This window comes from Mus pahari, chromosome 10 (genome assembly GCF_900095145.1).
Source record: "Mus pahari chromosome 10, PAHARI_EIJ_v1.1, whole genome shotgun sequence".
NCBI lineage: Eukaryota > Metazoa > Chordata > Mammalia > Rodentia > Muridae > Mus > Mus pahari.
In genome coordinates, this window is record NC_034599.1 from 17,299,280 (window position 1) to 17,310,127 (window position 10,848).

General features: G+C 52.6%; 2 protein-coding genes across 3 annotated transcripts; one reads left to right on the forward strand and one right to left on the reverse strand.

Annotated features, from left to right (window-relative positions):
* The first annotated feature begins 601 nt into the window (after positions 1-601).
* Swsap1 (SWIM-type zinc finger 7 associated protein 1) lies at positions 602-2,946 on the forward strand. The gene is made up of 2 exons (XM_021207938.2): positions 602-845; positions 1,525-2,946. Exons 1-2 carry the CDS (start codon positions 603-605, stop codon positions 2,116-2,118), a joined length of 837 nt encoding a protein of 278 aa, XP_021063597.1. The 5' UTR covers position 602; the 3' UTR covers positions 2,119-2,946.
* Positions 2,947-3,954: 1,008 nt separating this feature from the next.
* On the reverse strand, positions 3,955-8,893 carry Epor (erythropoietin receptor). 2 transcript variants are annotated; one of them, XM_021207734.1, is made up of 8 exons: positions 8,389-8,647; positions 7,295-7,427; positions 6,765-6,940; positions 6,521-6,678; positions 5,735-5,888; positions 5,568-5,655; positions 4,809-4,896; positions 3,955-4,724 (listed from the first exon to the last, which is right to left on the reverse strand). In XM_021207734.1, the coding sequence occupies exons 1-8, from the start codon at positions 8,501-8,503 to the stop codon at positions 4,113-4,115; spliced, it is 1,524 nt and encodes a 507-aa protein (XP_021063393.1). In that variant the 5' UTR covers positions 8,504-8,647; the 3' UTR covers positions 3,955-4,112. The 2 variants fall into 2 exon arrangements, with proteins under 2 accessions (XP_021063393.1, XP_029398576.1); XM_029542716.1 differs by lacking the exon at positions 8,389-8,647 and adding an exon at positions 8,835-8,893 and having other exon boundaries at positions 3,956-4,724.
* Between the last annotated feature and the right edge of the window lie 1,955 nt (positions 8,894-10,848).

Below are 10,848 nucleotides of genomic sequence, written 5' to 3' on the forward strand. Positions count from 1 at the left end.
GGGTTTCTCTGTATAGCCCTGGCTGTCCTGGAACTCACTCTGTAGACCAGGCTGACCTCGAACTCAGAAATCCATCTGCCTCTGCCTCCCGAGTGCTGGGATTAAAGGCGTGTGCCACCACGCCCGGCATCGGCTTCTACTTTTTTAATGTTTAGATTTATTTTTACACGCGTGTACATACGCGCGTGGATCCATGAATATATGGGTACCACGTGCCCGCGGAGACCAGAAGAGGACGTCGGACTCCCTCACACTATGTGCATGGCTGTGAGTCACCCAGTAGATGGTGGGAACTGAACCCGGGTCTTTTGGAGGAGCAGCCAGTGCTCGTGACGATTGAGCCATTCTCTCCAGCTCCGACCTAGAGCCTGGGCGTCTCTGGGGAGCGCGTTTGGACGCTCGACCTTCCTTTCCTTTTAATCGATCACACGGCTTCTTGCAGCAGAGTCCATCAGGTACCCATCTCCTCCACGCTCCGCGTTTTCACCATTTGCCCACAGCGCCAGCCACGGACCTAGTCTGTGAACTATAGCCAATGAGGCCTCCGTGTGGGCGGGCCCAAGAGGAGATCTCGCTTCTGATTGGCCAGAGGCACTCGGCAAATGGCGGAGGCGCTGAGGCGGGTGCTGAATGCCGGCTGCGCGGCAGGGCCGGGAGAGGAGGGCGGCGCCGGGCCGCCATTGCTGTTGCTCGGCGCTCCGCGCTCTGCGCAGACGTCGCTGCTGTTTGCAGCCGCCCTGGAGGCGGCAGGGGAAGGCCGCGGGTCCGTCCTCTTCGTGACGCGAAGGCCCCTTCAGAGCCTGCCGCTCAGTACGCCCGCGGCGCGAGAGCATTGGCGGCTCCAGGTAAACGGAGGGCTGGACCTGGCAGTGCGTTACCCAGTGGCGGGCTAGGTCGCGCCTGAGTGACGGTCCGATAGGCAAATGGCAGCGTGGATCGTAGATTCACCACTAAGTCGTCATAAAGCGTCTGTGGAAGCGGTGGGTGGAAGAGGCGGAGTAGGCACGTGGGACGGGACAGTGCGGGTTTAGGGAAGATGACGTGAAAGACCGTCCTGTGGTCGGGCGGCGTTGGCGAGCATGGGTGACAAACCAAAACAAACCACCCAAAACAACAAAACAGACGGGCTGGGACTCACTGAACAGAGAATTTACCTAACATGCGCGAAGCCCTGGGTTCTTTCTATCCCTTTAACCAGACTTGGTAATAGATGCCTGGGATTCAGTTCTCAGGAGGTCAGAAGTGTCAGGCCATCCTTGGCTACAAAACGAGTTTGCGATCATCCCGGGTTACACGAGACCCTGTATTAAAGAAAAAAATATTTTTTTCCTTAAATAATCTTGGGCAGTGACAACTGCTGGAGAAGGGCAGGTGACAAGGGTGAAGTATTTGAGCTGGTGCTTCATCCTGGAACTTTACATATGGACCATGAGAACCTCGACCGGAGAGTATAGAAGAAGTGAGGTAGCCATAATAGGGAGTTTTGACCTCCTATATTAAATCTAGCCTTTTCCTGTCTTCTAGAAGGTTCGATTCCAGTACCCATCCTCAATTCAAGAGCTTCTACAGCTGCTAGCCTCTGCCCATGAAGCCCCAGCACCAACCCCATCCCTTCTACTCCTGGACGGCCTGGAAGAATATCTCGCAGAGGATCCCGGTGCCCAGAAAGCCGCCTACGTGGCTGCATTACTTCTGGATACCGCTGCCTATTTTAGCCACCGTCTTGGAGCCAATGGCAGCTGCGGGCTTGTGGTGGCCCTTGAAACCCAAAAAGAAGCAGAGGCTGATGCCCCACATCTGGCAACACTTAAGCGGTATTTTCCTGCACAGTGCCGGCTGCAGCCAGATGCCCTAGGCTTGGGACAGCACTGCTGCCTTCGAGCCAGCCTCGAGTCTGGCAAGCTGAGCCCTAGGACAGAGTGGTCAGTGACTTTCTTACCCTGTGGAGAGATGAAGATCACCCCATGGCCTGCCCAGGCTTCTAAGCTCAGCCCAGATAAAAAAGGTTCAAGTGCTGGAAGCCAGTCCTTAACTTTGAGATGTGACAACCGTCTTGGTCCTGGGTCTCCCTTGGGTGGGATTCTTACTTCAGAGACAGGTGCAGATTCAAAGACCTGAAAATTGTAGATTTTCTGTTTATAAACTAGCATTAGTGTCCTCAGGGGTTGGCAAGATCCCTTGGCAACACGCACGGTAGTTTGAATGATTCCCAGGACCCACGTGGTAGAAAGATATAGAACTGACTCCTGCAAGTTGACTTCTGACCTCCACGTGTGGGTAGAAGCACACATAGACCCTCCACATTAATAGCAAATTAAGAGTGAAACCTTTAAGATAAGTAAGACCAGCAGAGCCTTTCTTTGCCCACTCACCGTTGTCAGTGAGATTCAGCCATATTTCCTAGTTCAGTTTTTTTTTTTTTTTTTTATCTGCTGCATTCTGTATCCAGACAGGCTCTCTTGTAAGTCAGGCTAGCCTCAAACTAGATCCTTAACTGAGGCTGCCCTTGAACTCCCTATCCTCCAGCCTCATCTCTTGAGGGCGGGGCCTATGGAGTATGCTGCTGTTCTTGGCTCCTCTTGCACATTCCACGGGTGCCTGTATCCCAGTTACCTCTGTGTGTTGGCTTACATAGTTAGGGGTCATACACACGGCCTTGCACATGTGTTTAGGGTGTACAGTTGGGAGTGGATCCACTCCATATAGGGTATGCACACGTTTAGCTTGCTTAGGACATTCATTTTTAAAGTCATCAGACTGAAGCTGAGTATGATGGTATGCAAAATGGTAAGGCCAGCTTTGGGAGGGAGAGGTAGGAGCTCGCAAGTAGAAGGCTATCCTTGGCTACGTGAGGTGTTGGAAGCAGTGCTGGCTCACACTGGATCCTGTCTCCAAAACCCAAAATGGGCCAGGTGTGATGGCACAGGCCTTTAGTCCTAGCACAGAGGCAGGTGGATCTGTATGTGTTTAAGGCCAGCCTGGTCTACATGGCAAGTTCTAGGCCAACCAGGGCTACATAGACCCTGTCTCAAAGACAAACAAAACCTAGGGAGCTGGAGAGAGAGCTCAGTGGTTAGGAATTCTCTCACTGTAGGGAGCTGGAGAGAGAGCTCAGTGGTTAGGAATTCTCTCACTGTAGGGAGCTGGAGAGAGAGCTCAGTGGTTAGGAATTCTCTCACTGTGATAGCTTTGGTTCTCTGAGTCATTTTCACTCCCATGAAAAATCCCTCACCCATATTCCTGAATATAACCCTAGTAAAACTTTATCGGTTCACCAAATTGGACTTTGGTGGTCTGTGTACTTGGGTATTCTGTCTGGGCCAGTGGATATTTGTTCAGGGCCCGTAGGAGATCAACAGTGGATATGGCATTAGGTTTTGGAGCAGTGTGTATTGACAACTAGTGACATGTACACTGACCATTATAGTCTGTCTTCATGTCACCAGATCCAAAAATTCAGTGCTAGCTGTTTATTTCCATGTCCTAGGTCCAGGCAAAGATGGGGTCCCAGGCCATGGCAGAGGACAGATTGGAGCTTAGAAGGCAGAACTCCTGCCTAACGTGCACGAAGCTCAAGTACAGTGCCTGGCACCCCTGAGCTGGGCGTGGTGGAGCATGCCTGGAGCCCCGGCACTGGGGAGGGAGAGACAGGAGCGTCGGGAGGTCAAGGTCACCTTCAGCAAGGTCACCTTCAGCTACCGTGTCTCAAACAACTAAAATAGGGGCCAGCGAGAGAACTGAGGATTGTGGTGCAGTCTGCAGTCTTTGCAGCAACCCAAAGGCAACATGGGAGGCCGACAGGAGAGAGACAGCATACAGACAGCCTGGATCAGGAAATAACGCAGGAACAAGGCGCTCTGCATTGAGGTGAGAGCAGAGAATCAACTTCCATACATGAACTGAGGCATGCCTGCACCCACACTCAGTCATACACACACAAACAAGACAGTAACCGTAGAAAAAAAACGATATATATATATTTCTATATACAGACAGATAACTCTCCATCTTAACATTGCAAGGCTGTCTCTTCCTGCTCAGAGGGCCGAGATCAGCTGTGACGTTTAAGTATGGCTTCACCAATCCCGTTCAAGACGTTGTAGGCTGGAGTCCTAGGAGCAGGCCACGTAGCTGGGACGCAGAGGCTCTGAGTCTGGGACAAGGCTGTTCTCATAGGGGTGGGAATAGGGGCCATCAGATGAGTCCCCGTGGACTCCCTGGGAGCCCCCCGAACTGTAATCTGTTGAGATGCCAGAATCAGACACCACAAGGTACAGGTATTTCAGGTGAGGTGGTGTGGGAGGGAGCTCGGGAGGCAGTGCCCGAGGGCACAGGAGCTGAGAGCTGGGGTCTAGGATGGTGTACTCAAAGCTGGAAGGTGAGGTGCCCTCTGGCCTGGGCTTTGAGGCCAAGTCAGACGGGCAGGAAGATGTGTCTGAGGCTTCATCCATAGTCACAGGGTCCACACCAACCCCAGGCCCTGAGAGGTTCTCACTGCATGGGGTCCGGGGCAGCAACCACTCATCCAATACCAGGTAGGTGTCCGGGGCATGCTCACTGCCCACTGGCTCCAGTAAGGGCCCCTCGTCCTCTGCCCCTGGATCCCCAGCCTGAGTCACTGCCCAGCGTGGCTCTGAGAGGACCTCTAGGTGGGCAGGTGGATCCTCAGGGAAGGAGCTTCCAGGGCTCCACCACAGACAACCATCATGCTGCAGCAGCCACAGCTGGAAAGAGAGCACCTGTGTTCAGGGGCACCTTCAGTGTGCGGCAGCAGCCCCCGGGACAGAGAACACAAGCAGGTCACCTACCTGGAAGTTACCCTTGTGGGTGGTGAAGAGACCCTCAAACTCACTCTCTGGGCTCGGGATGCCAGGCCAGATCTTCTGCTGCAGGGTCCTGTTGAAATTGTTAGAATCAAGTCCATGGACCTGTGACACTCAACAGTCACCTGTGCCCTCTCAAACCCACCACCACAGTGGCTTTCAGCATTCCCGCGGGAAAGGGCAACAGCCTACGGAGGAGGCATTAGCAAGGCCCTACCAAAGGATAACACAATTTTGAAGGGTGCATAGGCGTTTGGTGTATCCTGCCTCACACTCTTCACCGTTCCTGTCCGTAAGCTAGGGATGGGATCCCCAGAGCCACCAAAATTGCATGTTTTTCAACAAAGTAAAACACAGGCATGAAAGGCAAACAGGATGTGTACTTACAGAAAAGCCGGAAGGGCAAAGCTTCGAGTGCACTGGGAATTATACATATCTCAGCTGGTCAGATCATTAAAGCCACTGGCTTAAATCTTTTCCATTAAACTTTCTGGTTGATTTGACAAAGGTTGACGACATTGGGAAATGGAACCCACAAAGGAATTCAGGAAGGAGCCAGAGCTAAGGTCAAGGGAACTCCAGCTGCTGCCCAAGAGTGACGTTCAGGAGTGCGTGTGTTCCAGCACTGACACGCTGTTCTGTTCGTTACCCTGGGCAAGTGCTCACCCCGATCTGAACTTTGCTTTCTCTAGAGAGGGAGATCCCAGGGGACGATCTAAGTTAGTGCTCAAGTAAGGGGCTCACCGGCGGTGGGACAGCAGGGCCAGTACCGTCAGCAAAAGCGAGATGAGGACCAGAATGAGAGACAGCGTCAAGATGAGAGGGTCAAGGTCTGGGAGGCAAGAAGGTCAGGAAGGTTTGCCGGGTGTTTGGCTCAGCTCCTCCTTCACCCCGAGGAACTTGGGCCTCACCGCTAGCGGTCAGTAGTGACGCGGGCTCAGACCAGGCGCTCCAGAATCCGCTGAAGCTCGGCTCGGCCATGCGCGCTCGAACAGCGAAGGTGTAGCGTGTCCCGCCACGCAGGTTGCTCAGTACACACTCAGTGCGGCCTTCCAGGACCTCCACCTGGGGGCGGGTGGAGCCAGGAGACAGCTAACCAACACACCCAGTGAGAAGGGGATTTGGGGGCTTGCACGGAGGCATCTAGTCAGCACCCTAATCATGGGGAGGGTACTTGGGGGTGTTCAAGTAATGGTATCAACTGATAAGTCCCGTTCTTGGCTCAAAGCCAACCAGAGAGAGGACCCTAAAGTCAGGAACTGGCCGTGGGCCATACAAAGGCAGAGGCAGACACCTGACAGAGATGGCCTCGATATCTGAGAATTTGCACCAGGTTGTGAGAGGGGCCGAGGCTCTCTAATGGGTTGCCCTAGAGGCATGAGCATCCATCAGAACTCATGCTCATGGGGGTCGGGGGACAGAGCTCCAATGCTATGGGCCGACTATATGGTTCAGTGGACCCAAGTGATGGGAATAGAAAGCTCACGAAAGTTGTCCTTTGACCTCTACAAGTGCACAGTGGCAAGCGTGCACCTCCCCCACACAAATAAATGTCATTTTTTAAATGTCTAAATGTCAGGCAAGAGAGCAGTTTTAAAATAGCGATGGGATGTTTGGGCACTGGGAGAGGCACTTGAGGGAGTGCGATTTGGGGCAGGATCAGGAAGGTTGGGTGAGGCTGTTCTCTTGGCTCTCACCCTTTGTGTCCCCCCTGCCCGGTTGCCTGCCGACACGTCCACCTCATATCGGATGTGGGTGGTCATAGGTGCCCCAGGAGGTGGCAGCCAGCGCAGCACCACGTGGCTGCCCTCTTCTGCCCGGCGCGCCAGCAGCCCCGCGGGGGCGTCCAGGAGCACTGCAGAAAGCGAAACGGATCCTGTAGGCGGGGACCCAGTTCGGTCCCCACCCCGACCGATATCGCTCCCATCCCCTCTCACCTACCTACTTCATTGATATGGATGATGCGGTGATAGCGAGGAGAACCGGAAGCCTCGGTCACCTGCAGCTCCAGCGGCACAAAACTCGACGTGTCCGCTGTTGGCAGTGAACACCAGAAACGCACGGAGCCGCGAACGGTGGGAGCCTGGTGCAGGCGACATGACTTTCGTGACTCACCCCTGTGTGATCGGGGGAACCAAGAAGAAAAGGTTGAACAAGTAGGGATGGCAGGAGGTGATTGGAGAGTTTCGGATTTCTTTGGCCCACATCGTGGGGACCAGAGCATTTTGACTACCACGATCAGGTAGTACCCTAATTCCAACGTAATACCTGAGTCCATTGATGGAGAATTATTCCAGCTCCGGCCACCGGGGGGCGACCTCCACACCATCCGCACCACCCCCATCCCCTCCTCCGCTCCCGGAGTTTCCCACCCTTAACCTTAGTCTCCAGGCCGAGGGAACCAGGCCTCGACATCCAGGAAGTTCTGCTGCACCCACCCCTCCTAAGGCCACCCAGTCCTGGGGACTCACTCGAGCTGGTAAGAGAAGCTGTAGTTGAAGTCCATCCCGGAGCTCGCCTCTTCCTCCCAGAAACAAACCAAGTCTTCCAAGCGTTGGGTGAAGCACAGAAGTTCTTCGGAGCCCCGGGATGCCAGCAGGGCCGCTAGAAAAGAGGAAAGCCATGGCGGGGGGAGGGGGACCAGGGAAGCCCAGATCTGCCTTTCACGGTCCCCTTACCCTCCCTCTTGTCGCCTGTGCAGATCCGATAATTTTAGTGCCCCGCCCTCTTCTCCAAAGGGCCTTCGAGGGGTCTTGCAAAAGTGGCGCCTCCAGAACTCCCAAGAGTAGCGACCCCGCCTGCCTTGTTCTACTCCTCCGTGCGCACGCCCACTCACCCTGCAAGTTGAGCGCTGTTCGCCCCGCCCTAGCGGGTGTGTGTGAGCGCAGAGAACTCGGCCTCCTATCGGTTCCCGCAGGCACCCGGGTGACCCACGATAGCGCCAACCGTGTCCCCCGCCCCCTTCCTCCTCCTAGCAAGCCGTCCAAAGGATCTAGCACCATCCGCCCGCCAAACTGTGTTTACAGTCTGCAGCGGGTCTGTTTCACAGTCTCTGGGAGCTTGACCCCCCTCCCCCAGGAGAGCGGTCCTAACACTACCTTACCCTTGCCATTTCTACCATATCCCAGACTCCCTCAAAACACGGAACAGAGCCGAATGGGTTGACTCTTGCAGGTCATCCCAGCAACTGGAGGTGGAGGCAGGAGGATCAGGAATTCAAGCTCAACCTCAATTACATAATGAGTCTGAGGGCAGCTTTGGCTACACAGCCGCCGCCTCAAAACCAAAAACAGTATAGGCATAGTGACACATGCCTTTCATCCTAGCAGTTCCAGGACATCCTGGAATGTCTAGTGAGACCCTGTTTCAAACAAACAAACAGCCAAAACAATATTAAACCTTCTGCCCTGAGCTTCACCCCAGGGCGCGGAGACTCCGAGATGCCTCATCGAGTTCAGACACCAGTTTGGCCCCTAGTACCCCATCTGGAGGTTGAGGGGACATTTAGCCCCTGGGTCTCAGGCTGGGAATTCAGGCCACAGCATTGCCCATGTACAGTTCTTACCTTTGCTCTCAAACTTGGGGTCCGGGAGGCTGGGTGAAGGTGCCCAGGCTGCCCCAGCAAGTAGGAGACAGAGGGGGCCTACCCGAGGCCAGAGGGGCACCCTGAGTTGGTCCATGATGCAGCCCCAGCTTCAGGAAGCTCAGGGCTCCAGCCCCCCTGTTTCGTCCCCCCACCTCTCCTTCCCTTTCCTCTTTCCCCTTTCCCCTAGTCCACAGCTGGGTCAGCAGCAGCTGCCGGACACAGCTGACCAGGAGCTTCTAAGTGGCAGCTCCTTCCAGGGGGCGGGGCCAGCTAGCAGGCCAGGGACAGATAAGCTACAGGCCTCCAAGGGAACAGGGGCCTTCTTGGGTACAGCCGCTGCCTAAAACAGTGTGTAGGGGGTGGGGCAGACAGCAGAGTTTTGTTTTGGGTGGGTTTGCTAACGTGGTCACGGACAAGTGACTTACCTTGCTTCACGGTCTAGTCAGGGCGTCTGTGAAGCCAGCCTGCTGTGCAGCCGGCAGGCCACAGATGGAAGAGAGACTCTCGCTCCAGCCAGTGTCTCTTCCCCAGCTCAGTTCAAAATAAGAATCCTAACGACAACTAGCAACTGGGTGTGCGAGTGGGATCAGGCTGTGCAGTGACAGACACGTGCTACGGTGTTTTCCGTTTATGAATTACACGGATTTGGGAATATGAAATGTTTATGATTTTTAAAATTTCATTTTTGTGTGTGTGCACGCACAAATGCAGCAGGACACATGTGGACAGCACAGAACAACATTGGGAGTCAGCTCTGTGTGCTACCATGTGCTTCTACTATTGAGCTTAGGTCTTCCGTATTGGCAGAAACGTCTCACCCGAGCCGTCTCATCAGCCCTGATTGTTTTGGAGACAGGCCTCAGTGTATCCCAAGTTGATCCCACTAAGGATGATCTTAGACTTCTGGTCCTCCTGCCCTCACTTCCTGGGCGTTGGGATGACAGGCACGCACCACCTCTGTGTGCTGGGACTGGAACCCAGAGCCTCACCACACTGAGCAAGGGCTCTGCCAACTGACAGCTCCAGGATTGTTTGCTCTCTTCCATGCAGGGAGTCACTGAATAGCCCAGACCGTCTTGGAACGGTGGCAGTTGTCCTGACCCAGGCTTCTGAGTACTGAGGTCACAGACCTGGGCTTTCTATGCTTAAAAATAAAAAGGCAAAGTTGAATGCGGTGTAGTGGTACAGCACTTGCCTAGCAGATGGAAAACCCTCCGTTTATCCCCAGAACCCCCCAAATACAGAGATAGGTGGATGCATACACATCATACATACATACATACATAAGTACATATGAACATACATACATGGGTAGATGCATGGATACATACATACATGAACAGATACATATATGGATATATACATACACACAGATACATGTATGGATATGTTCATATATGCATACATGCATAGACACACATGGACAGATAGGAAGGCAGATAGATGAATATATACATAATTCATACATATATACATACACTTATGATACAGTGGTTTAAATGAGAATGGATTCTATAGGCTCATATATTTGAATGTTTGGTTCCCAGTTGGTGGACTGGGCTGGAGAGATGGCTCAGTGGTTAAGAGCACTGACTGCTCTTATGAAGGTCCTGAGTTCAATTCCCAGCAACAACATGGTGGTTCACAACCATCTGTAATGGGATCTGATGCCCTCTTCTGCTGTGTCTACAGTATTAAAAAAAAAAAAAAAAAAAAAAAAAAGTGCAGCCCTGAGGGCTGGAGAGATGGCTCATGGGTAAAGAGCAGTGGCTGCTCTTCCAGAGGACCTGAGTTCAATTCCCAGAACCACAAGTCTGTAAATCAAGTTCCAGGGGATTTGACACCCTCAGACAGACATGCACAGGCAAAACACCAATGCACATAAAATAAAAATAAATCATTTTTTTTTAAAAAGCTGTGGCCTTTTTGGATGAGGTGTGTCATTGGGAGGTTGGCTTTGAGGTTTTGAAAGTCAAGGACGTGCCCAGTCTCCCTTGTGCTAAGCCTCAGGATCAGATGTGAGCTCTCAGCTACCACTCCAGCTCTGTGCTTCCCACCATGATGATAATGGACTCACCCTCTGCAACTGTAAGCAAGTCTCCAATTAAGTGTCTTAGTTTATGAGTTTCTTTGATTGTGGGATCTCTTCACAGCGATAGAACAGTAACTAAGACCCATACATACATACATAATACATACATACATAATACATACATACATACATACATACATACATAATCCATCCATTCATCCATCCATACATACATAATCCATCCATCCATCCATACATACATACATACATAATCCATCCATCCATACATACATACATACATNCATAATCCATCCATCCATACATACATACATACATACATACATAATCCATCCATACATCCATCCATCCATCCATACATATATACATACATTCATAATCCATTCATC

Excerpts from the sequence above, each read along its gene's own strand:
- Swsap1 (XM_021207938.2), top strand. The coding sequence starts at position 603 with ATGGCGGAGGCGCTGAGGCGGGTGCTGAATGCCGGCTGCGCGGCAGGG. Across the intron at positions 846-1,524 it reads GAGAGCATTGGCGGCTCCAG|AAGGTTCGATTCCAGTACCC; the intron begins GTAAACGGAGGG and ends CCTGTCTTCTAG.
- Epor (XM_021207734.1), bottom strand. The coding sequence starts at position 8,503 with ATGGACCAACTCAGGGTGCCCCTCTGGCCTCGGGTAGGCCCCCTCTGT. Across the intron at positions 5,889-6,520 it reads GGGCAGGGGGGACACAAAGG|GTGGAGGTCCTGGAAGGCCG; the intron begins GTGAGAGCCAAG and ends ACCCGCCCCCAG. Across the intron at positions 5,656-5,734 it reads GTCACTACTGACCGCTAGCG|ACCTTGACCCTCTCATCTTG; the intron begins GTGAGGCCCAAG and ends CTTGCCTCCCAG.